Genomic DNA, 24,869 nt, shown 5'->3' with positions numbered 1-24,869 from the left:
TGATTGTGATTTCTCTTGTGTTGTCTCTGACTCAAAGGATACCGCAAACACACAAGGGTTAAGGTATATAAAAGATGGGGGAGAATACCTAATATGGACAGTTTAAATAATGCTTTATATAACACGTGTCAAACTCATTGCACAGAGGGAGTTTGAAATAATCCAAAGCCCAATAATAGGTTCTTCTTCATAGCTAAGTGGTTGTCGGTAAAGTGATACACAAAGCCAGCAAATTTACAGAAACCTGCAAAAATAAGAAGAATAAACCTCGAAAAGAGTCTTTTTGAGTAAAGATTGATAGGTTGTGTCAACGCAGAGATCTAAACGTGATAGTGAGAGTATGAATTTTTTGCCACCAAACATTAATAACTATGCAACATTCAGCCTTCAGTATTCTGGAGTTTTTACTTTTTGTTCGGGCGGCAGCTTGTATTGAACAATTTTGAACTCTTGTATGTTCGAGATTAGCGACCCTGCTGTAACTGATGCTGTTTCTGGTGCATTGATAGCGATTAGGAAGTGTAGCCCAGTAGTTCTATAATCCCCACCATTGTCTCCTCCACCTCAGGTGCTGCTAACATGCTAGCGGGCCAGAAGAAGAACTTGATGGCGGTGGCCAAGAACTGGTACCATCAGTTCTCAATCCACACGCTCAGCCTGATCCAGGGAAACAAGTCGGTTTGCGGCTTCCACTTGGGTTACCTGGACGGAGAGATGGAGCTGGTGAGCCAGGCCATGGACACCATCCTGGACCTCTACAAGCAGGGCAAGATCAAGCCCCGCATTGACTCTACCTGGCACCTGGAGCAGGTACGTGTTCAAAATGACACTTATGATCATAATAAACTTTACAGTGATATTTCGCCCAAACGTCACTCATTTTCGACTCACCTTCATGGCGATTTAGGGTGAGGATTATTTTCCGAGTAATCTGTGGGGGTTTTTAGTTATACAAAGGACGCAAACAGTCATCTTGGTCCAAATACCTTTATACTGCTCGTCTGTACCATCCATCTTGTCTTGAAGCCTTGACAAGAGAAATTATTTGGAAAAAAAAACTTAATCAAGTCTATAATTTGAGCTTGTTCGTAGCAGAAGCTAAAAGGCTAACATGCTACACAGATAGAAAACACTCGATTAAATATCGCGAGAACTCCCAGTCTAGACAGTAAATCCCTTTTAGAAAAATTGAGAAGCTTCTGTCATATATACCATTCAATTTTGTTGCCATCTGACTATTTCTTGACCAGTGAGAGCTCAGATCACCATTATTGGTTACAGTTGAAGTTGAACGAGTGATCCATTTTAAAACAATTTAGTTTGCACGTCAGAATCAATTCTACATAAATTCATTTTATATATTTAGTACGTTAGAACATATGAGGGCCACTTAAAAACAATGAAAGGGACACAAGTGGCCCCCAGGCTGCACTTTGCATCTGCATTAAGATGACTGTGTCTCCAAGTGAGTTAACTAAACATTTCACTCATAAATACACAAGGAAACTGGAGTTTGGTTGGAGTTTCATGACTTGATTCAAGAAAAAGGAGTTGTTGTAAATTGAATTGATTGTTGCATTTTGTTCAATATGCAGTAAATAGATGGAAAGAAGCGAGGTCGGAGAACTAAGGCACTTTTGTCGGCCCAGTGTTCAACAGAGACTACTGGAACTGGGCGTGGCCTTCTTACAATTAGCCTTAAAGTTTGGCTGGATAAACCGACTCTGTCTGTTTGAGCATAAGTGTCTCAGCAAAACACAAACACACTGTGTGTGAAATAATTGAACATTGCTGGTCAAACTGAATGGAGCGAAACGGCGAGAGTTGGAGCGACAGCATCAGATGCTGACTTCTTCTGTTCCCCAATACTGAGCCGGTCAGTTTTTTTTTTTCATTTTCTGGCCGACATGTCCGGAGAGAAACACCCGCTGTCTTTCTCTGCCATCTGACGCTCTTTCTCTGCCTCTCCATCTGTCTGCCCTTTATATCCCGCTCTTTCTCTCCATCCCTTCTCTGCTCCACTCTCTCGGTTTCACTTCTTCTTGCGTCGTATCTGTTTTGGCTTACTCCTCTCCTGTTGCTATGGCGACATCGCTTAGTGAAATTGTGTTAGTATCTTAAGGAGCAACCTTGATCTTTTAAAAAAAAACAACCAAGATATTTCAGGTAAAGTTTTCCACTTCCATTGTGAAGTATGATGGCTTTTGATTTAAAATCTCTTATAATAATGTCCTATAATCAACCTATAATCTTTGCAACAATCGTCAACATCTCCATCTGTTCTTTCTCTACATCTTCCTCATGATAATGGTCGAGTCTGTAAATAGAACAGGCCGGTCTCTAGAGCCAGAGAGGCTGAAAGATCTCGAAGAGACGGAGTAGGCAGGGATGACCAGCGAGTGCCTCGACTTTCATTCACTTAGATGTCCTCTCCAAGCGAGTCCCAAACTCCCCTTGTCTTGACAAGGCATCTTCCTTCTCGAAAAGGGCACCAGTTGCTCTCTCTCCTCCCACACCGGCCTCCTTCCCTCGGTGTCGTCAGCGAGGCCACGTATGAGCGAGGCTTCACGTTGCTAGGAGATGGCCCTGTTGCCGTGGCGTTAGTCGCTAGGTGGTCTGCTCGCCTCACGCGAACAAGTGGGCAGAAAGGAGGAAGAGAGGGGGGTTTAGTGATGGAGACGGAACCAGACAGTGGACACAGAGGGTGGAGCTGGACTGGATTCTTTTTCTTTTTTTTATTTGCTGTGTGTATTGTTAGTGGTCAGTCATAAAGGGATCACCGAAAAGCTTCAGCTCGTCAAATTCTCATTCATGTGTATATGTTTTGTAAATTTGATTGACTTAACCACAACGGATATTCTTTGTGTAATCGTTCACCCAGGGCTGCAGTTATTGAAGCTAAGCAAAGAGCTTCTTATTTTTTTTGTTCAAACCTCTTATGAATTCATTAAACTGGCCAGTAAAACACCAAAGACATGAGGGATTACAGGCTTTTTTTTTTTAACATCTTGAATAAATGTCATGTGTTTGTTATGACTGATCTATGGGAGTTAAATCCAAGACTTCTGTATGTCAATCATCTGACAAGGGTGTGCACAGAAAACCAAAATTCAAATCCCTCTGTGTCTCTGTGTGTAAAGGAAGTTTGGCCAGAATGGATGAACAGTTGTTGTTTTTTATTGGTCAGACATTAAATCCTGCAGTGAATTTTCCCAGCTGTCTGGTATCATTAGTGCGATCAGAACCAAATCACAAAAATATGACCATTTGTAACTTGAGAAAAACTCTGGCAGCGAGTTGTTTTGTTTTTCTATTTTCGTGATTTATTGACGATTTCCTTTTATTTCTCAACTTATGTTAAAGCGTTTGTGAAGTTAGAGAGATCGGATGGACAGATAGAAAATAAAGGAGTAAGACAGTCAGAGAAGAAAGAGCCTGTAAAGGGAGTATAGGAGTGACTAGGGAGAACACACAACTTAGGTGGGGAACTTAAGTTGTGAAAACCCTTGACAGGTATTGCCAAAAGACATACAAAAAACAAAAAGGAGAAGAAGAAGAAGCAGTTTTGTTGTTGTTAGAGAAACCACACTTGCATTCATGCACAATGTCCAAATAGGGAGAGTTAGTGCTTCTAGGATGAATGAAGAATATGTCAAAAGTGACTAAAAACATGGCAATATATTGCGATACTTATTTTCGCGGCACTGTATTGAATTTTTTTTTTTTAGTTCTTTAAATTACTTTATTAATTACTTACTTTAATTATTTATGGTTCAATTAAGTGTGTTTAAAAAAAAATAATAATAATTTTTAAACAACAATAAACCTTCGGCCTCTGGAGGGCCGTACTCATTATGTCCATTGCAGCTGAGCAAACAAGGAAATACTGCAAAATTCTGGCAATGACTGAGGACAAGAGGATACAGTTGACTGATGTTTCGACATATTTTGTCTTTAAAACCAAAAAAAGTAGTAATGGCTGAGATACGTGGTCTGTAAATTCTGCAACGCCAATACATTCAGAATCTAACTTGTGGGTCTCAAATCTATCTTGTATGATGGTTGGCAAACTAATGGATGACAAGTTTCAATTCTGTATTTTAAAGTTTTTTTTCACCTTTTTGACTGGTTTTCTTTCAATGTTCCTTCTCTTTTCCTTCGGTTTTCTTTGCTAACTTTTCCCCTCCACCGCTTCTGCTCTAGGTCGGTGATGCCATGAGGAAGATGCAAGAGAGGAACAACATTGGCAAAGTCATCCTCAACACGGAGCCCATGCCGGAGGAGGAGAAGAAAGAGGAGGCCAAGAAGGAGGACAAGAAAGAGGACAAGAAGAAGGAGGACAAGAAGAAGGAGGATAAGAAGAAGGACGATGGCAAGAAGGAGGAGAAGAAGGACGACAAGAAAAAAGAGGAGCCCAAGAAGGAGGAGAAGAAGGAGGAGGAGAAGAAGGAGGAGCCCAAGAAGGAGGAGAAGTGAAAGGGCGATGTTGAAGCCGGGGGTTGTGTCCTGGGAGCAGGGGATGTGGGACAGGAAGTGGGGACAGACGAGAGGCAGGATGGAGTTGGTAGATTACACAATGATCACGTTCCATTTTTCATGCACAACCCTTTTTGAATCCCAAAGGCCTGAGCATCCCCCTCCTCCTCCTCCACCCCCTCTCTTTAATTGTCTTTGTTTCCACACACGTCTTCATTAGTGAGATAATGTGTTGAGCGCGAGGGTTCAGTCCTGGCCCGAGGGCGGACCACCGTCTCCTTGACAACGCCCCACCCTCGCCTCCCACTGTGCCCCTCTGCACCTCCACTCCCACTGTGCTAAATTGTTCTGCTCTGACTTCCACCTGCCACCTCCTCTTCTCCCCTCCCTGTCCACCCACACCACCACCACCACCACCATCACCACCACCCCCTCACCCAACGGCCAAACTCACAGACAGGCACAAAGGCAGGCGGGCCACGCCCACCGAGTCGCCCACACCTCACAGTGTCAGTGGTCCTTTATTTCACCCGTGATGAGTCATAGAGAAATCGGCTTCCATCCATGTTTCATGTTTGACGAGTAACGTGGGTTCAATTCCAGCATCGTAATGCACCTCTGTTTCACTCCTAAATACGCCACCGAAATCACTCCGGAGCGTCACTCTTCATTGATTCTCCAGCAAGAATTTATTAGCGCCAATTAGCCGCGAACGACTTCCTGCACACGGCCTTTGTCGTCCCTCAAATTGAAGCGTGGCCTTCGTCCTCTGTCACTCCTGATCCAGCATCCGTCCGCTTGTCAATCACGCTGACCTGAAGCAAATACAGAATTCAATTCAGGCTCCATGCCTCACTTTTTCTTTTTCTTTTTTTTTTGCTCTTTCTCCCTCTCTTTGGTCGGCATAGCAACAGGCGTCAGGCTTATTCGGAGATGGCTCTCTGGTGTGTTGCTCTGACTTCCTCTGCTTGTGTCGCCCCCCATGAGCTCGGCTTTTTAGCAAGTGGAGTCCACAAGCGTTCAACACATGCGTTAAATAAGACCGCCAGTATTAACTTTCTAATCCCAGAGATAGAGGAAATAAATCAGCGGAATCCTTAGTCAGTATTTCTGTTACCCATAAACTAAAAAGTATCAGTGATTCATCATATTAGTAGGCTTGTGATGATCATGATTTAGATTGTTCCAAAACATATTTTTCCCCCCACATTTTTGGCCTCGCATTGTCGTCTATGGATGCGACCTTCGACCTGACAGGTGGTGAAGTCGTCTGCCCCCAGCTTGCCTGTCTGTGAACGCGGCCTCAACGTGGAGACTCAGATGGTGACTAGTGACTTTGTATAAAAAAAAATTCCCCCCACAAAAAAAGAATGTCATTTAAAAAAAAAAAAAAGGAGAAAAAAAAATGTTGTGTAAGCATGAGTGGCCTCCCTCATGTGCCGTGTGTGGTGTGCCATTGTGTGTGAAGACGTGTGTGTGTGTGTGTGTGTGTGTGTCCTCAGGTCTTTTGTCAGGTTTTAAAAAGCACCCCCCCCCCCCCAGTCACATCATCCTCCACACTATTCTGCTACGGTATTATGTAGCTCACCTGTCTCTCCCTGCCCTGATAAGAGGCCTGTGTTACGAGGACTGTCGGTATTAGTATTTTTGCACTCTGCTTGCTGATTTTAATGCACTTACAAGCCTGACAATGGCACTCCAGTCCCACAGACTCCGATCCAGCTCCACATTTTCAGCCCCCTAGTCAATAACTAGTGCACATGCATTAAAAAAAAAAAGAAAAAAAAAAAAGAGAAACACTTCCCACTCATTTCTAGCATGCCAATCCTGACCTGGACCAACTTCTCTTGGGTGGCAGCTAGAATCAAATCATTCATCTAAACCGCGAGTGCGGGCGGTAAACTGCGGCGTGGAGTGGACTGGAGTGCGGCGGTCACGCCTGGTGTTGGGGAGTGACTGTGTCCTGTCAGCCTCTGGTTAGTGTTCTGTTCTAATCTGCTGGGCTCCCTTTGTGAACCTGTGGACGGTGCTTCTGCTCTGAGTGCCATGTGAGAAACAAACGCTTCATTAAAAGAGAAAAAATATCTATGTTTTACTGACCATGTTGTTTTCAATAGACCGTCTTTATGTTTGTAATCCAAGGGTTTAAAAGTGCAAAGGCCTTCCAACATCCTAAATGTGATAAACCTGTTATTCCAAACCGTGTGTGCCAAATTGTATTTGTAACTCCTCTGTCACTGCTTTCAAACTAAACCAGGCATCAGAAGTGAGCTTTGGATCGCTGACGCCGTCCTTTTTAAAATGCGTTAAAGCTCATTGAAATTCAAAAGGAAAACTTGTAACAACATTTTTGAAATGCACTCTTGAGTTTTCTGCCATTTTTCCTTGCACAACATGTACGCAGGTTTGATTCCCTGCATGTGTTTACAAGCATCAGAAACAAATGATCCAAATAAGATGAACTTAACAATCAAATTCTCGCCGGAGTCGCTTTAAACACATTTCTGCTACACAGTTCAAGACCAGTCGACCAGGTTCATTTAATCACATGTTAGGTTTAAGCCCCCCCCCCCCAACACACACACACACACACACACATTTGTAAATCCTCAAATGGTTGTTCAAATGCACTTATCGACTCATAGTTGCAAAGGAAAACCACATCAAAGAATTTAGGATTAGTCCCTGTGAGAGCACTGTAGTAGGGAAGAAACTGGATTGGAATTAAGCTCCTGGACGATCCTGTCTAAGACACTCAAATCTTATCCAGCTTCTTAAACCTTTTCCATGCGGTTTGTCCCACTCTGTCCGTGTCCTCCGTCCGTCGTGTTTTCTCAGGTCATTCCGAGAGGTCTTTGTGTAGCTGATTTCCCGAAAGGGAACTTCTCTTTTGAAAACATCTCAACTACGAGAGGGCTTATTCCACAAGTTTCACAACACTGACGCCACCTCACCACAGTATTGCAGCGAACGCCGAGAACCTGGCTGGGCTTGTTGAGTAGAACCGCAGGCTACAAGTTCAGCTTTAAGCTGCAGTGAGAACCACCAGCTTAGTTCAACACCCGTCCTGGTCCTCCTTCAGGGTTGCCAGAAATGACTTCCATCCTTATCTCTGGGAATGCTGAGCTACCCTGCCACACACACTTCTTGTTACAAGTTCAGTCGCAGCTGTTTTTTTTTTCTACAACTAGCTTGTTGCATCTTGGCACATCTCGATTAGTCCTCTCCTGGTTGCGCCAGCGTTCATCTCGACTTTGTTTTTTAAACCCTTGATGCTGCTTCTGTGCTTGACTCTGGGTTTACTGCGTGGTGCCATGTTGACCACATGGCCTCAAGAGCTTGTAACGCTTCAGTGTGTAATGTTACCATATGCCTTACATGTTTTCCAGGACTAATAAAAAATGCATAACAAAAAAAAAAAACATTGAGATCTTGTCTTTCTTTTATTTTTACAATTTCAACTTTTGAAATGATGGATGTTCATCTAATGTATGAAATCGTTCATTTGTTTTTACAAAGTCATTGACAGTAAAAAACGTATAGAAAAAGTTACAATATACAAAAAAAAAAGATAAACAGGACACAAGCAACAGCGACATCTTCTTTATATACATATAATCCATGTCATTAATAACACCTTTCGCTGTTTAATAGAAAAGATTTCAATAAAATGATTTTCTGATTTTCACTTTCGGAACTCTGCAAATAAGACCCCATACTTTAAACTCTTTTTTTTCCAATGAGAGGTTGATGTTTTTGATCTTTTGCCTTTAGATTTTTTTTCAATTAAATAACATTTCAATGACTCTTCAAAATAAGTCCCTTGGAGATGAAAAGGCATGAAATAATCATGACATGTCAGAAATCAATTCACAATATGCTCAATAGTATGAATGTCCGGTCAATAAAATACTATCACAGTGTTTTTTTTAGGCACCAATTAGATGATTAGCTTAGCAACATTATTACTGTATTTCAAAATAAGAGCACTAAATGATGAGCCCCTGAAGGAGATCCTTCTCTTTAAGGAACCGCCTCCAGGTTTCCTCTCATTAACGCTGGTTACTCCTCGATCCCAAGCAATGTCAAGACATCGGACAAGCGGGTCAAGTAGCCGGAATCCGGGTAACCTTTCCTGAGAGACAAAAAGAGAAAGCTTTAGGTGTGTTGCTTTCTACGTTAGAGTTGAACTGGTGCTGCTTTATTTTACACCACAATTCAAATTGAGTGCAAAACAAAAAAAAGTTAATCAGCAAATAACATTTGCTCTAATTACAGTCAATGTCCAATTCAGTTATGATGTGGCCAACATTCATTACAAAACTCAACAAACATTCTTTCAAATTTTCAAAAATGGATTTTAGTTCTTCATCCGTCAAAATACATCTTGTATTTGCCTCAAACCTCCATTATCTGACTTAAGTCCTCCATCAGTTTCACTTTAAATCATAATCTAAATTCTAAATGTTGTCATTATCTTGATTTTAAGGATCGTAGGTCCATCTTTTTCCCTGGCTCTATTTACTAAATGATTTACAATATTAATAACCCAATTGCTAACTTTTATTAAAGTAATATAACAGGGTTTTATTAAACTGTTACCATCATCCATGACTGACTGTTGTGGTGATACATCAATCAAATTAAAAAAATAAAACATGCTGACTTCTTATTGGATGAGTTAGATGTTTTTCTTAGTATCTGGGGACTTCCTTGTTCTTTCATGAACTCTCTGGAGTGGATTGAGTAGATACAGATTCTTCTAAAACCACCAATAAGTCTCCATCAGAGAATCACTCCATTTGGTTGATCTAATCTCAATTAGGTTTGTGGTTTTGGCACATATAAAGGATCAGTAGGAGGTCAGAATAGAACACCTACTAAGTAAATAACATATTGTTCATCACTTAGAAATCAAAGTGAAGATAAAGTTATTATTAGTGATAAACAGATGAAGCTTCATGAAGCAGTGTCATTATTTTTAGAGCCCACTAGATGGCTGTCTCTCCACTATTTCCCTATGTTTTGACTTCGGACATGCCTGCTATATAAGGGTATTTGTAAATATTGATACGTTTATTTTACAATACTGTATCGATATTGAACATCACTGGATCAATTTTCTGCTATTTTCGAAACATTTTTTATTTTTTACTATAGTTCCTGTATGGTTGACAACATAGTTGTCCACTATATGGCAGAAGTGATAACATTCTGTGCTGCTAAACGAAAAATGTAATCAAGCGAGAGTCCAGCAAGGACTGAGAACAAGAGGATACAGTCAACACCAGCAGCTTTTAAAGCTGATTTTTTGACATCCTTGTTCCTAAAGTATCGCAATATATCGTATTGCTGGCCCTGTATCGTAACGCCAGATTTTTGCCTATACACACCTCTACTGCTAAATACGATAATGTGGGCCTACATGTCATGACACTCACCCTGATTTGCCTCCTTGTAGGCTTGTCTTGTGAGGGATGGAGGCCCACGTCACCCTAGCATCATTGTCTTTGCTGGTCACCGTGAAGGTGAGCCCCTGCCTGAACGCTATCGCCAGCCTCTGCAACAGCCTCCTGCTCTTGCCGCAGTCAGGCAGGTAGGCTTCAAAGACTGCACCGTGAAACGGCTCTCCGGGGGAAGGATGGGTATCCTGCATAACCAAAGTATATTATCAAATGAACAGAATTCAGTTTTTTATTTTAGCAATTAGGTAATGGTTCATCTATGCACAATTTAAAATGAAGCAACGCATAATTGTAATTCAAATGTCCTAGTTAAGTGACTCAGCTGCTCTACTTGTTTCTATATCCATCCAAACTAAAAAATGAATTTGAAATAATTTAACTAAGATACGCACTTACCCCTTGTATACCGTTGGGAATGCAGTAGGTAACCTTGATGGCTAAGTATTTGGAGCCGGGTATACTGACGTTGACTTTGGAGTGGCTCATCGTGCCCTGGATACCTCGCTGTGTCTCTTCAACTCCAGGACATACTCTGCAGTGGATATGCACAGTTTCCAGGCACGTGGAGCACATAAGAGTCCCACAATCAGTCCTGGTCATGGGGGACTTGGTCTTTCCACACACACAGATGCACACTGGGTCTCCCTGAGCGAAGGCAAAAGTGTTTGTAATAGTTTGCGGTCTGTTATGTCCGTCTCCGACGTGCCCAGAAGTTCCATCCATGGATTCTTGGTGCAATCCAGCACCTTTCAATTCAGTGGTTGAAGGGTAGGCTTGGCTAAATATATGCTCTGATGTTCCCAAACTTTTCATTTTTTCTTTGACCACAGGATCCTTTCTCACTGATAACTGTGTGTTGGATGAGGAAAGAGTGAAACCTGTCGCCTTCCCATTAAACTCGGGACCTTCATCGGCTCGAAACACCTCCTGCAAGGAAGCGCCGACCTGCGAGCACAACCTCTTCGGCCCCAACAGAAGCAACTTGTTCTTTAACATCCGGATGACAACCTTTGAAAACCGTCTTCGCACCTCATCACAGCAGGCATTCAAGATCTCCTCCGTCGGGTTGGAGATTCCAAGCTGGATCTCCAGATGGCCGAAGTCGGGACTGACCGTGTCGATCAGGGCTTGCAAGGCCGTCTGACAGATGATCACTTTGGTCTCATTCGCCCCGCTGATTTTCAGGGTAACGTTGTTGCTGTCTTCCAAGCTACTCTCTTTCACTTGCACGTCCGTAGTCAGGTCCTCCACGTCGGAATTATAGGCCTCTTTGATGTACCCCCAGAGAATGTTTGAGGCTATTATGTCCGCGTGATAAGCTTCCCTTGTCACATTGTCCTTTTGTCTCGTGAAACTGGGGAGTTGAACTTTGCTTTTGGAAACAGATAACGCAGAATCATCTTGACTCACTGGAGCCTTACTTTGAGGTTTTCGCTGATGCGTGCCTGAAAAACTGCTGGTGCGCTTCATGGCAGGACGGAACTCAGGACTATCAGCTTGAACGACTGGAAGGGATTTTATATCTTTTAGAGAATGATTTTGCCTAGTGGAAAAAGGAAATTCACCAGGAAGACGGGTTAAAGCGGACAGTCCAGAATCTTTAAACCGAGTGGCCAGCTTGTACTTTGAATTGGATCTTCTTTCCTCCTCTCCTGACTGATGACCTTTCTTATCAATTACAGTCTTTTGTACGTCTATCACAGGAGGGCTGACCGCCTCCGTAGGATGAGGAAAAAGAGAATCCTCTTCCTCTTGATCTAGGAGGAGAATCTGCTTTGCATCGCACACATCGCTACGGTTTCCTATGATGTATACATTAACATCATCTTCCGTCAGAAGAATTCGGGGGAATTTCAGGCTTATATTCTTCAGCGCCCTTTTAAGCCCCCCTTTGGGCGACAGGATGCTCTTACACAGCTGATCTTTACGGATTCTGATCTCGTTCTCCTGGTACAGCTTGCTTATTGCATCCTGCGCCATCTGGATACGCTCTTGCTCCTGACCTTGATCGGGATCGGCGACGTGCAGGAACAGAGTGGTCAAACCCTGAGCCGTCACGTCCACGACCTCCACGCGGTGCTGGCGGAGGATCTCGTGATATTGGTCCTGACAGCGTTTCTGCAGGTACTGGAACATATCGGAGTCTACGATGATTGAGACTTCTACTACGTTGGACAATCCTCCCGTCGTCTTCTCGTCCAGCGGAGCCTTTTTGTGTCTTTCATCCGACAGTCTGGAGTTGTAGTCATTTGTTCTTTTCTCTTTAAGCTCCTTAAACGAATGCTCTTGTGGTTGGGGCAACTCTTGCTTTTGCCTTGTTGGAGTCAAAGAGTTGTGACTTTGGCAGCAGCCGAGCAAGTGCGCCAAGACCAACTGGACTTTGGAGTGAGCCCCGCAAACGATGCACGTTGTCCTAGTAGGATCGTATATTGTCTGAATATCTGGGTGTCTCTGATGAAGACTTGTCAACACTGCTTTCCCACCAGGTAGCTGACTGAAGTCTACTGTTGCAGATACGTTGATGATAACCTGCAAATCAAGAGGGAAAACAAACCATTTAGCTGCACTGATGCGTCAGTCATTATTGCAAATGCAAAATTATTTACTGGATTAGTTGACAACAAACACAATAAGGACCAGCAAGATAGTGGGAAGAAACAAGTTTTGGCTTTTTACAACAACTACAATACATTCTAGTAGTGGCTAAGAAATTATCACAGGGTTGTGATTCACACCGGTTGTATTCAGGGAAACGCTTTCAGGATCTTTAACATGCACTTTATACGTGGACCTCAACACCTTGCCTGTAAGGCATTTGTTTGCTGGAAAAAATATATATATATAAAACTTCTGTTCTATTAATTTTGAATGCCTGAAATGTGTTTTTTTTATTCTGCAGTTACATTAGCTTCAGACTGTTGACACTACTGTGAAAAATTCCCTGATGCAGTAGGACACTCATCATAACACTGTTTTGAATTAACTATATCTCCCCCATCTGAAATCTCGGCGAACGAGAGGTTACGAGAGCGGAGTCCACGTAATAATGGTCTTCACTCCTCCTCCTACCAGCTGTAATCACGCCCTGCTTTGTTTATACAGCGAGTCCCATGGAGGTCAAGACTTCCGGGATTGATGACACACGGAGGTAAACCTTGATGCTTGACCAATCACAGCAGAGTGGGCGTGGTTAACAAGATTTCATCTCAAGAAAAATTGTGTTTTAAGCACATTTTCTTATATAAATATATTAATGAAAAGATAGTTTGGTAAAAACAGACACCTACTTATGAGTACAATAGAGGTCCAAGATCAAATTTACTTAAATCACTTAAATCAACACATTAGTTTCCCATTAAAAATGCTTGTTTCAGTCAAGTTTATTCAGAAAAATAAAACAGTAAATAGTCAAAATGAGTGAGACACTAAATAGACTAATATAATGCTGACATTAAACAGGTCAGCAGTGAAAAAAAATATTTGGAGCCACTGCCCTATATGAAAGGAACTATTAGTGTATTATGCTTGTTATTGTGTTAGAGCAAGAATTTTTTGAATTCAAGAAAAAATTACATTTTGTAATAATTTCAAGCTCTTGGATCTTATTTCTGGCCTGGAACATACTGGTTGTCAGTCAAAGTAAAATGTGGCTGGGTTGGATAATTTCACAACAGTTCACCATTTTATTCTAGAAAGAAGCAGTAACATGAGCCCTGAGGTCAAAGAAAGACCTTGCTGGGTCAAACATATACCTGGTCTGGGTCCAGCCTCCCATAATGCTGACTAACGCTGATTTCCAACTTCCTCCCATCCACATCCAGAAGGTGCCAGTGAAGCTGAGCGACTCTCTGTGCCACTGAAAAAAAAAGGAAGCCAGAGCGACAGAGACAGGGTGAGAGAGACGGGTCAGTCTCAGTCCATCAAACATCCTGACTAAGCTCCATCACAACTGGCCACTTCATTGACCTGCGCGCCAACATTCCAGCTCGGTGTGAATCACTGGTGACAGACAGAAGACCACGACACCTCACTTAACACATACAAGCCAGTTTAGTCCGTTTTAAATTGAAAACTATTTCTTTAATGCTGTGTAACGTATCGCTAGTTAAAGAACACTCCATACCATGTGTTGCTTAATTTAGTGATTTGAAATATTTGCACTTCTTCTCTATATTGTCCTGCTGTGCCTTTCCATCCAGTGGTAAACATCTTAAAATGGACAGGAATATTCCACCAACTGGTTCCTTATTAAGTGAAGTAGCATTAGCTCTTCTTAAGGCATCGTTCAAGGACTCATCTCAACAAGCACATGCTTTCATTCTTGATTAATAACGTCCTATTATGAGAGTCTTTTCAACTTAAAGGACAAAAATTCAAGACTTCAAATTGAATAGCGGAAAAAAAAAAGTGCTAATGCGTTCAATTATTTTTCTGTTAGGCCTTCAAATCCACCTCACACAAAAACACAAGTACAGAAATCATCCCCACACCTTAAGAATACTCACCCATTGCCAGAAAACAGAAACCTTGGCATTTTTTCAGGTTTCTCAGGGTCCTGAGTCATAACAATAAAATAGAAGAACAAACAAGTGTTTTATGGTAAGTTGTAAAAGAATATATATAATATGTATAATTTTTCCATTTTTCATTTTTATTTATTTATTTAATGCTTATTTAAATCCGGTATTATTGTAATATATTCAACAAATTGTGACAACTCCAATTATTATTACTCACGTTGTGAAAATGTATGAGTGAGATCCTGTAGTTTTTTGCTCAATATCCGTGCAAGGAAATAATAATTTCTACAGGTAATAACTGTAATTGTTTTTCTTTATTTTGTTTCCATGTTTGTTTATTCATGTGTACAAATTGAGAATTATAAAGATTTAAAATAAGTACAATTGTATTTCTTTGGTTTCTTTGTTTATATTACATATAAGTGTAGTTGTTGCAGAATTGTGTTTGTGGGTTAACCTGGATTTTTTTTAATTAAAAAATATATTATTTAATATGTCTCGTCTGGGTATAACATCACTGTTCCCTGGTCGTAGTTCAATGCCTGGATAATAGATAGGCGGCCATGTTTGGGAGCTTGCCTGGAGGGATATGTATGGCTTCATAACTCATTGTTTCATTCCCCAAAATCCCTCATTCTCCAGCTGAGCTTTATAAAGTATTCATCAGGATCCTATTCCGCAGCCATTAGTATGCACAGACATGATCCCTCAGCGGGGTCTACTGACCGAGGCTGTCTTCAAAGGTGATGAGGGCAGAGCCCGGCTCCTGCTTGTCAAAGCTGACATGTTCAATTTCCCCTCCTCCATTCTTCGATCTCAGGAAGTGAATTAAGAGTTTGTCGTTTAACCTGTCGTCTGCTATGTCGGCGGGCAGTCCTCTGACCCTCACCGTCCTGGCCAGCTCCATCTGCTGCAGCGAGAGGATGAAGAAAACAACTCTGGGTTAGTAAAAAATAATATATATGACGTCATACAATTATTTTAGTAGGCTTAAAAATGCAGGTTGATTGTTCAGATTGTTGAAGACCACACCCAAGCGAAGTCACACTTTACGATCTGGCGCCATCTACAGGGGCTTTAAGGTCACTACATCCATCCAAGTGACTTTTTTTTTCGAGTCAAAACTGTTTTAATAAGAAAGTGAAAGTGAAAAAATGATCACAGTGGACTGTAAGGGACCATTAGAGCTGCATTTTAAGTTTTTGATTTCCATGAAAATTAGTTTATTAATATTCAACATTTTAATAAATAAAATATATATATAAATATTATAATATAATAATATTAACAAAGGAATTAGCAAATAAGTAAGTAAAGGTCATTTGTAAAGCGCCTTTCTAGACCAGGGTCACAAAGCGCTTTAACAATCAAAAACGATACACAAATAGTTCAAATATATACTTTATAAGGCCAAGACGACATAAGACAAACACAGGAGTCCCAGAAAATTAGGGAAAAGCCTGCACAAATAAAAAGGTCTTAAGATGTTTCTTAAAGGAGTCAGTAGATCATCAAACACAGAGAGAGAGGAAGATCATTCCAAAGCTTAGGAGCAACAGCCTGGAAGGATTTCTCTCCTCTGGTCCTGAACCGTGTGTGAGGAACCATCAGTAGATTCTGATCCACAGACCTCAGAGCCCGAGCTGGGGGATGTAAGGCTGGATCAGATCACTGATGTAAGGAGGACCATGAATAGATCTGAAAGTAAGAACCAGAATTTTAAAATTGATCCTGAAAGAAACTGGCAGCCAGTGAAGAGTTTAAAGGATCGGAGAAATGTGAGTTCTTCTACTAGAGTGGGTCAGAATTCTCGCAGAGTTTTGTACTAACTGCAGGCGAGACAGATCCTTCTTGATTAAACATGAAAATAAACTGTGACAATAGATCGTGTTATGACATCATTTTCCTAAGTTGAATTCTGATTGAAATTGTGAGAAAATTCGCTAAAGACTATACATAAATGTAATTTCTTAATGTCCTTCATGCAACAGATGTTTCGAACTTCTTACCAAATCTTTCACTTAAACAGAGACCTAGGTTCATTTGACGAGTTACAGGTATTTTTTTGATTTAACAAATCATCGCTAAAGCAATACCAGTTCATAATAAAAGGGGGGATATTTTTCCTCATCAGGAATGTGTTGTACATGTAGATTTCCTTTTTTGCAAATGCCTTTAACAACAATCATGATTTATTGATTTATCCAAAACACAAAGACACATCGTTTTTTAAACGCTTGTTTTGCCACATATTCCAAACAAGAAATGCTACAATGAAACTTAGTCGTAAAATACCACATGTACGTTCCAGTTAAAGCACCACAGTTGAATGATTTAGATACACATCATATGGAATGATTGTCAAATGGAAAAATAAAAGAGTTAAGATTTAAATAGCAAATATTTGATCGTCTTAATATGTGTAGGTGCATCCACATGTACACCGCTATTACATTTTTTTTAAATGTATTGTACATTTTTTTGTATTTTCCTGTGCGTGTTCTTGCTATGATATTGTATTTCTCCTTTATTGTGTAACTCTTTACTCCTGCAAACCTGAACTATCTCCTCATGGGACCAATTTCTTATAATACAAATACAATAAGTCAACTTATCTTGTACCTGCTACCATTTCCTGCTATCCAAAGCGCTGAAGCTCTTAATACCATTCTGCAGTTTTTAGCAAATAAATGACATCTATAAAAAACACGGTAAGCTTGTTTTGTCTCACTTTTCGAAAAAAAACATGTATGACGTATATTCCCTTGTGAGAAATCATTGATACAGAGAGAATATTTATACAAAGTCACAATCGCTGATGTGTTAGAATGGTGTCATGATGAGTCACAAAGACATTAAAATGGTGAAAGAGTAGCATACAGAATGTGACACGACTCCTGTAACAGAATAAACAGCTAAGAATTAGTGAATAATGTTAACTTCTTCTCTCCTCTCACTCATCAAATATCATGTCCTTATGGATTATTTTAATTATAGTTTTTCTTTAACATCTCACCAAAGCCTAAATCATAGGTCTATGTTTTGAGTGTATGGTTTCACTTTATTCTGTTCATTTAGGTGACCATTGTGACTGATGAGCTGCCCTTTTTTTTTCTTCTTTAATATTGTTTAGATCGGTACCAAGACACGATGACCCCTGAAGGAATTGAACCCGCTCCAGAAGAGCGTATTTTACCAGGCTCCTGATTTCAAATGTTCTCTTCAACATCCTTGGTATGTCATTCATTCAGTCGTCTTGACGCAAAAACTATTTATTAGAGCATTTAATTGACTAAGTAAGTAAGAAAGTAATTTGTATTTATATAGCGCTTTTCCAGACCAGGGTCACAAATCGCTTAAACAATCAAAACAATATTCAATAAAGTATATACTTTAAAGGTCAAGAAAATACTGAGAACAACACAGGAGTTCCAGAAAATCAAGGAAAAGCATTTAATTTGTATCTATTATCGATTATTCTAAGGCTTCTTAGTCGCTCTGTGTTTAACCAAAAGCTTGGAGAACATCATCACATTGTTAGTTTGGAGGTTGTGCTCGTGATAATGTTTTAGAACAGCAGAGACGTATTCGTTAAGAATGTTGGTGGTCCTTTACATTTAACATTCTTTCAAGCCTGACTGACCAGAACTGGTCTAACTGGTGTGTCTGGGATGAAACTTAAAAGTTCAATAACCGTCACATTATAGTGTAAACATTAGCAACACTTTGAATGTGTGACTCTGATTTAAACATTTATGTTACTTAAAATCCTTACCTTGTATTAAAAAAGCAGACAGTTGATTCGTGTGTAGCTTCTCGAGGAGCCTCCCAGCTGTTCGGAATAGAGAATTATTGCAATATGTTGTTAAAGAAAATGACATTTTAAACGCTAAAAAAATGACATTTTAAAAGCTGATTTAACGGTGAACACCATGTAGAGCTACGTGACGTTGTCATAATGCACGTTGAAGTAAGAGTTTAAACTAGGAGGATTTAAATCGACAACATATCTAAGATATCTCACGACGGTTGAATCGCGGATCGACGGTTAGTTGAGTTTGTTGTGTCGTTGCTAACAAGTGAGACGTGAACGCGCGCGGAGATGGAAAAAAAATCAAGGAAGTGTGAAGTTTAACTGACGAGTAAACGTTGATCGACGCCAAACGTTTGAGGATTATACTGTGAGAGTTATTATGTGTACCTTACACGTGCGTGCCGTGGATGAAGATGTCGTCTCTGCTCACAGATGTTGAGAAGCTTCGCCAGTTCTATGGAGGAAAGTGAAACTAACCTTCGAGCTGCCGCGTCGCTGTCTCCACGCCAGGGGGCGCCCTTGAGTGATGTGAGTAGAACCCGAGCCTTGGGTTATTTGAACGGTTTTATTGTTATTTGAACGGTTCTGTTAAAAATGGACTTGTGGAAACTACTCGGATATTAAATAAGCAGAATATTGTTGTTTATTTTAAACTCTGATGCATCTGCTAAGATATTTTATGTATCAGCGTATTCAACTATTTTAATTTAATTTAATTTAACATTTTTACAAATACATGTTATGAGCTATATATGTTTAATTTGTCTTATTTCAATACGCACATGATCCCTTTTTCAAAACAATTGAAAAAAATAACGAAAAAACGCCCATTTTCGTGACAAAACTATGTATAGTTTCATACTATACTTACTATGTAAGTAAGTAAGTAATTTGTATTTGTATAGCGCTTTTCCAGACCAGGGTCACAAAGCGATTAAACAATCAAAACAATACTCAATAAAATATATACTTTAAAGTTCAAGATAATACTGAGAACAAAATAGGACTTCCAGAAAATCAAGGAAAAGCCTGAACAAATAAAATGTTTTAAGATGTTTCTTGAAGGAGTCAGTAGATCCATCAAGCCCAAATAATAGTGTTGATATTGGAGTATTATTTGGTTATTATAATTATATTCTTATTGTTTATATGTAGTCATTTGGCATAAGTTTCTAGAAAAAAAGGGCAACATATATACATATTCCCAAACAAATTATTTTTAGGACTAAATAATCAACAAAACAGTTTAAAATGAAATAAACTATTCGATATTATTTCTTCTAGGTGGTTAGAGTGATGTTTTTATGACAGAACGGCATTAAATGTTTTGTAAGGTGTCAAATGGAGTATATCTTGTCTGTTACGGTGTCAAAAAGACAAGTTCATCTAGGTCATAATTTAATGGATACTATTAACAATAAAATATTTAAACATCTCTTCTAAAATTTAATTGTAAATAAACCATTTTGTAATTACATTGGAGTAATTGGTCTCTTGCATTTGGTTTCCCCAGTTGTTTTCATTTTATTTAAATAATCTATTATATAGTTGAAAGACTGATTTTATATCTGGGTAAACTTGAATTATTAGGTAGGTTAGGTTATTAGGTAGGTATTAGGTTTTCTACTTAGTCCATATAATATAAAATCAAAGGACACAATAAATAACTATTTATTTAAATATCCATTGGTGTGCTTCACATCTAGTAAAATATAATATAAATACCTTACTTGATCCTACTAATAATTCTGAAAATCCCCTATTTATTTGTCAACCAGGAAAACTGATTACACCAAAGCACCGTTGATTGAATTATGGAAAAATTACATTTATCCAAATAGATTATTAATTTGCTATTTCTCTTTTAATTCCTTTTTTATTTGACTTTTTTCCATCGTAATTGGAAGAGCTGGTATCACAATGACCACACGGTGGCGGTAACATGTGAGAAGCTTGTGTAAGCTCCGTTAGATACTGTAGAAGTAGAGATCACTCTGTGAGCCAATCAGGTGTAAGGTTACATTTCCGTTGCGCAGGCGCACTAGATTGCAAACTCATGCGTTGTACGCCGTGTCCGGTGGAGGTCATAGACAACCGAGGTGAGTTACGACACGCAGCACGGAAATCACTTCAAATTGCTGTAATGTAGACTTCATAACGTATGTGTGGGTGACGTGGTTTAAGATTCGATTTTCGTGCAAACCTCTTGTTTTTAGAAGGTCTGTGAAGAAGCTAAATTAGCTTACATGCTCACGCCCGCTGTCACAGCATGGCCGACATTAAATGTTAATAATGGATCACTTTAAAAACTTTATACTCTCGCTTGCAAGTGTATTTGCTGTTGTTGTTAGTTAAGCTGTTTTATTGCTATATATATTTCATTTTTGTATTGTTCCAACGGTCATACCTGAGATCCGCCATCACTAGAGTAATATTCAGACACATAATGGCATCAAACTCCCTCCAATGTTGACAGATCCACGCCTTGAAGACTGCGAGTAACACAAGATATCCTTGTAATATTGCTTCACTTCTTTTTCCAGGGAGTTAAATAGCAGTCATGGCCAAACTCTTTGAGAATATTGGAAAGCTGGGACTTGCCCTTGCTGTCGGTGGAGGTGTCGTGAACTCGGCTCTCTATAATGGTGAGTGACTTGATTTAAAAAAATAAAAATAAAATGTCTAAAGTGTTTTTATTGCACATGTTTTAATGTCTTGTATATTCTGATTGTGTTATTATTTGTAACTGACAATTTGCTTTTTTTCCCCTTGTTCTGACCCTAGTTATTTCTATTGTTTATTTCTTTTTTTCTTACCCAATTTTTTTACATAAGCATGGTTTTACTTTTTGTGTCTAGTTGACCTTGGATGTAAATGAGAGACCCGTTGGTATCACTTAAATAATTTTGGGTAAAGACAATGTAGTTTTACAAAACCAAAAAGCTGTTTGAAATGTGAAAACACTGGTTATTCAATACATATTTTCATTGAAGTAGGCATCAATGTAAACAAAAATCCTTACCATAAAACATGTTCTGCTTGTTGCAGTTGATGCTGGGCACAGGGCTGTAATATTTGACCGGTTCAGAGGTGTTCAAGATATTGTCGCTGGGGAGGGCACACACTTCCGCATTCCATGGATCCAGAAACCAATCCTCTTTGACTGTCGCTCCCGTCCACGCAACGTGCCCGTCATCACAGGAAGCAAAGGTGCACTATTTCTACTGATGACCTGTGTAGTATAATCTTGCTCATCCTGTCACTAACTGTCATTAACGTGATTTTTTTCAACTTTTAGATTTGCAGAATGTCAACATCACATTACGTATCCTCTTCCGGCCCATGACTACCCAGCTCCCTCGTATCTACACCAGTATAGGCGAGGACTATGACGAGAGAGTCCTTCCTTCTATCACAACTGAAGTCCTGAAGGCAGTCGTGGTAAGTAACTATTTTGGCTTTTCCCCGTTAAAGTTCAGTTGTACTGAATGGAAAAGCATTGAATCTGTTCATACAAGGAGATCTCTATCTATATGTGTTGAAAAATGTTTAAAAAAAGATCAGATAAATGGTGATTTAAGTCAGTTTCTCTTTCTAATGTGGAAAAAATTTACATATTTACATAAGTGGTGATCAAAATAATGATGTCTTACTAAATGCCTGAAACCATAGTTAAGTACAATATTGGATTAGACTAATCAATTAATTGGACTGGTTATTTGTTTTGTTTTTTTTGGTTTCCTGAGCTCTTGCTCACAGATCACCGGATCAGTCTCTGTAACAGCCCGCTTGAGGTCCCAGCTCTCTCAAGGAACTTATTTAACATGGAGCTTTAAAAACACAAATCGATAAAAAAAAATACTATTATAAGATTGCTCAAGGTAAAAACCAGTCTGCTACGAGTCACGTTGACTTTGGAGCAATCTGGTAATGCTGGATCCTCACAAGGCTTATAAACAAATGTCAAAAAGGGCGCATTTTCATTACTCTGTTAAAACGTCATGCATTTTTTAAATTTTTTTTTTACGTCAAAATTGATGCTGTTTCTAAACATAACTGGCTGCACCTGCGACAGTGCTTTGCAAGATGTACAAATAAATGACTAAATCTTCTCTAATTGAAACGCGCAGCGTATGTTGCAGCACCTTAATTTAGTCATCGCATTTCTAACCAATCCTCATAAGGTTGCAAACTGTTTACAATGCGGCAGATCAACCTTACTGAAAGCAGAACACCCTCCACACCTTGGTGAAGTTAATATAATTAACATTTAAATATGTTTTGAACAAAGGTCATTGCTAATGGTTAACGCACCTTATTTTTTTTTAACACAGAAGGGACAGTAGTTTATAAAATGTTGCCATGTTTTAATAGAAGACATCCTTTACTTGTAGACCATTGCCAGACTGACTAACTCTTATTTTATTTTGACTGCCAATTAATATGATGCATTATATGCATAAAACATGTATTTGTTTGCTACATTTTCAAACGTGTATATAATTACTTGTTGATGTTCGTACATAAATGTTCTAGTTGGCAAGAAGAGCTTTAAATTAATAACAATAATCACATTTGAGAAATATTGATATTGTGAAGACCTAAATGTCCATATCACCCAATCCTATTGTGATTTCAATTTCCTTTTTTGCTCTTGTATTGATCAGTGTTCTGGTGTATAACTGGCTAATAAACAAGACTTTTCAAACACTCCTTATTTGTCAATATAAGTGTGATTTTAATTCACTGTAGTCATTCCTTTAAGAAGGTTTAAGTGTAATCCTGTCCTTTGTGTCTATTTCTATTTACTGCTAGGTTTAATCTACAGCTCCTTGATCTGTGCTCCTGTGTTTTGCTTTAGTTGGTGTCCAACTCATTCTCTCTTTCCCTTCCTTGCACAGGCTCGGTTTGATGCTGGCGAGCTCATCACACAAAGAGAGCTGGTGTCCCGGCAGGTCAGCGAGGACCTCACAGAAAGAGCCTCCACCTTTGGTCTCATCCTGGATGATGTTTCCCTGGTCAGACGCATTTTTTTCTTCCTTTTTTAAGCTTAAGTAAAACATTTCAGACACTGTTTTCAATGTTAAACATATAATCTTTGATCTTTCAGACGCACTTGACCTTTGGCCGAGAATTCACTGAAGCCGTTGAGATGAAGCAGGTGGCCCAGCAGGAGGCAGAGAGAGCCCGGTTTGTTGTGGAAAAGGTGGGAAGATCATTTTCATTTATTGCGACAGGCATTTGTGTTTGTTTGTAGACACTAACCAGCAAGTGCTAATGTTGGTGTATCTGCTATTGTTATGAATAGGTTTTCCATACATTTAAACTAGCTTAAATTATTTGTCAGCTGAAAACTGTTAAGTAAAGCTTTTTATTTTTTCTTCTCAGGCAGAGCAGCTGAAGCAGGCTGCCATCATATCGGCAGAGGGAGATTCCCAAGCTGCCTTGCTCATTGCCAACTCCCTCATGGAGGCCGGTGATGGTCTAGTGGAGCTGCGTAAGCTAGAAGCAGCTGAAGACATTGCTTTACAGCTCTCCCGCTCCCGTAATATCACCTACCTGCCACCAGGACAGGGCACATTGCTCCAACTGCCCCAGTGATGACATCACAAACCCTCCTTAGTTTACAGGGAAATGTAATGTCACCGTCAAAGAAAGTGTACAAGTCCACAATAAAATTGTTTGTTTGATTCCCAGGATTTGTTTTCTATTACTTTAATCATTACTGAAACTATTGTTTTCTAATGAAGTTGTGTCGATCCAATATGGCATATTGAATATGCCATAATGTGCATGTACCTGTAGATCAGTTTGCAAATGCTTAACATGTCTATAGACAATGCAGGATTATCAGCATAATCTCTAAATTTAGGAAAATGTCTGGAGCTTGTAATCTATGCGTTTGTGTCTTCTCGCCTGGACTATTGTAACAGGCCGTTTTCATGTCTTAACAAGAAGGATCTGTCTCGCCTGCAGTTGATTCAGAACTCTGCAGCGAGAATTCTGACTCGCTCTAGTAGAAGAACTCACATTTCTCCGATCCTTAAAACTCTTAACTGGCTTCCAGTATCTTTCAGGATCAATTTTAAAATTCTGGTTCTTACTTTCAGATCTATTTATGGTCAGGCTCCTCCTTACATCACTGATCTGATCCAGCCTTACACCCCAGCTCGTGCTCTGAGGTCTGTGGATCAGAATCTACTGATGGTTCCTGTACACAGTTCAGGACTAGAGAGAAATCCTTCCAGGCTGTTGCTCCTAAGCTTTGGAACGAGCTTCCTCTCTTTCTGTTTGATGGAGTCTGACTCTTTCAAGAAACATCTCAAGATGTTTTTATTTGTTCAGGCTTTTCTTTGATTTTCCTGAACTCCTGTTGTGTTATCAGTGTTATCTCGACCTTTAAAGTATATACTTTATTGAATATTGTTTTGATTGTCTAAGCGCTTTGTGACCCTGGTCTGGAAAAGCGCTATACAAATACAAATTACTTACATAATAGTCATATTATATATATTTTTGGATCACTGATAACAAGGAGAGTGTGAATAAGGGAGTGGTAATGTCACTGAGCAGATTATACTATCACGTACATAA

The 24,869-nt window shown here is 39.6% G+C and overlaps 3 protein-coding genes across 9 annotated transcripts in view; 2 read left to right on the top strand and 1 right to left on the bottom strand.

Moving 5' to 3' along the window:
- Positions 1–7,898, top strand: part of vat1 (vesicle amine transport 1) — a 40,131-nt gene extending 32,233 nt beyond the window's left edge. The window contains exons 5-6 of the mRNA XM_087810006.1: positions 569–810; positions 4,204–7,898. Coding sequence (XP_087666132.1) covers positions 569–810; positions 4,204–4,476 — 515 coding nt within the window. The 3' untranslated portion in view covers positions 4,477–7,898. The remainder of the gene's footprint in view (positions 1–568; positions 811–4,203) is intronic.
- Positions 7,899–7,906: 8 nt separating this feature from the next.
- LOC148065364 (uncharacterized) lies at positions 7,907–18,766 on the bottom strand. 7 transcript variants are annotated; one of them, XM_087809998.1, is made up of 8 exons: positions 18,663–18,766; positions 18,237–18,293; positions 16,092–16,159; positions 15,188–15,371; positions 13,694–13,797; positions 10,338–12,470; positions 9,918–10,126; positions 7,907–8,611 (listed from the first exon to the last, which is right to left on the bottom strand). In XM_087809998.1, the coding sequence occupies exons 4-8, from the start codon at positions 15,366–15,368 to the stop codon at positions 8,539–8,541; spliced, it is 2,700 nt and encodes an 899-aa protein (XP_087666124.1). In that variant the 5' UTR covers positions 15,369–15,371; positions 16,092–16,159; positions 18,237–18,293; positions 18,663–18,766; the 3' UTR covers positions 7,907–8,538. The 7 variants fall into 7 exon arrangements, with proteins under 7 accessions (XP_087666124.1, XP_087666121.1, XP_087666123.1 ...); XM_087809995.1 differs by lacking the exon at positions 16,092–16,159; XM_087809997.1 differs by lacking the exon at positions 16,092–16,159 and having other exon boundaries at positions 15,188–15,368.
- A 1,481-nt stretch (positions 18,767–20,247) lies between these two features.
- phb1 (prohibitin 1) lies at positions 20,248–23,974 on the top strand. The gene is made up of 7 exons (XM_087810013.1): positions 20,248–20,374; positions 20,819–20,920; positions 21,324–21,485; positions 21,574–21,716; positions 23,177–23,293; positions 23,386–23,481; positions 23,664–23,974. Exons 2-7 carry the CDS (start codon positions 20,836–20,838, stop codon positions 23,874–23,876), a joined length of 816 nt encoding a protein of 271 aa, XP_087666139.1. The 5' UTR covers positions 20,248–20,374; positions 20,819–20,835; the 3' UTR covers positions 23,877–23,974.
- Positions 23,975–24,869: the final 895 nt, after the last annotated feature.

This window comes from Callionymus lyra, chromosome 15, assembly GCF_982586985.1.
Source record: "Callionymus lyra chromosome 15, fCalLyr1.hap1.1, whole genome shotgun sequence".
Classification (NCBI taxonomy): domain Eukaryota; kingdom Metazoa; phylum Chordata; class Actinopteri; order Syngnathiformes; family Callionymidae; genus Callionymus; species Callionymus lyra.
The sequence above is the reverse complement of the archived record's forward strand: the minus strand, read 5'-3'. Positions and strand labels throughout refer to the sequence as shown.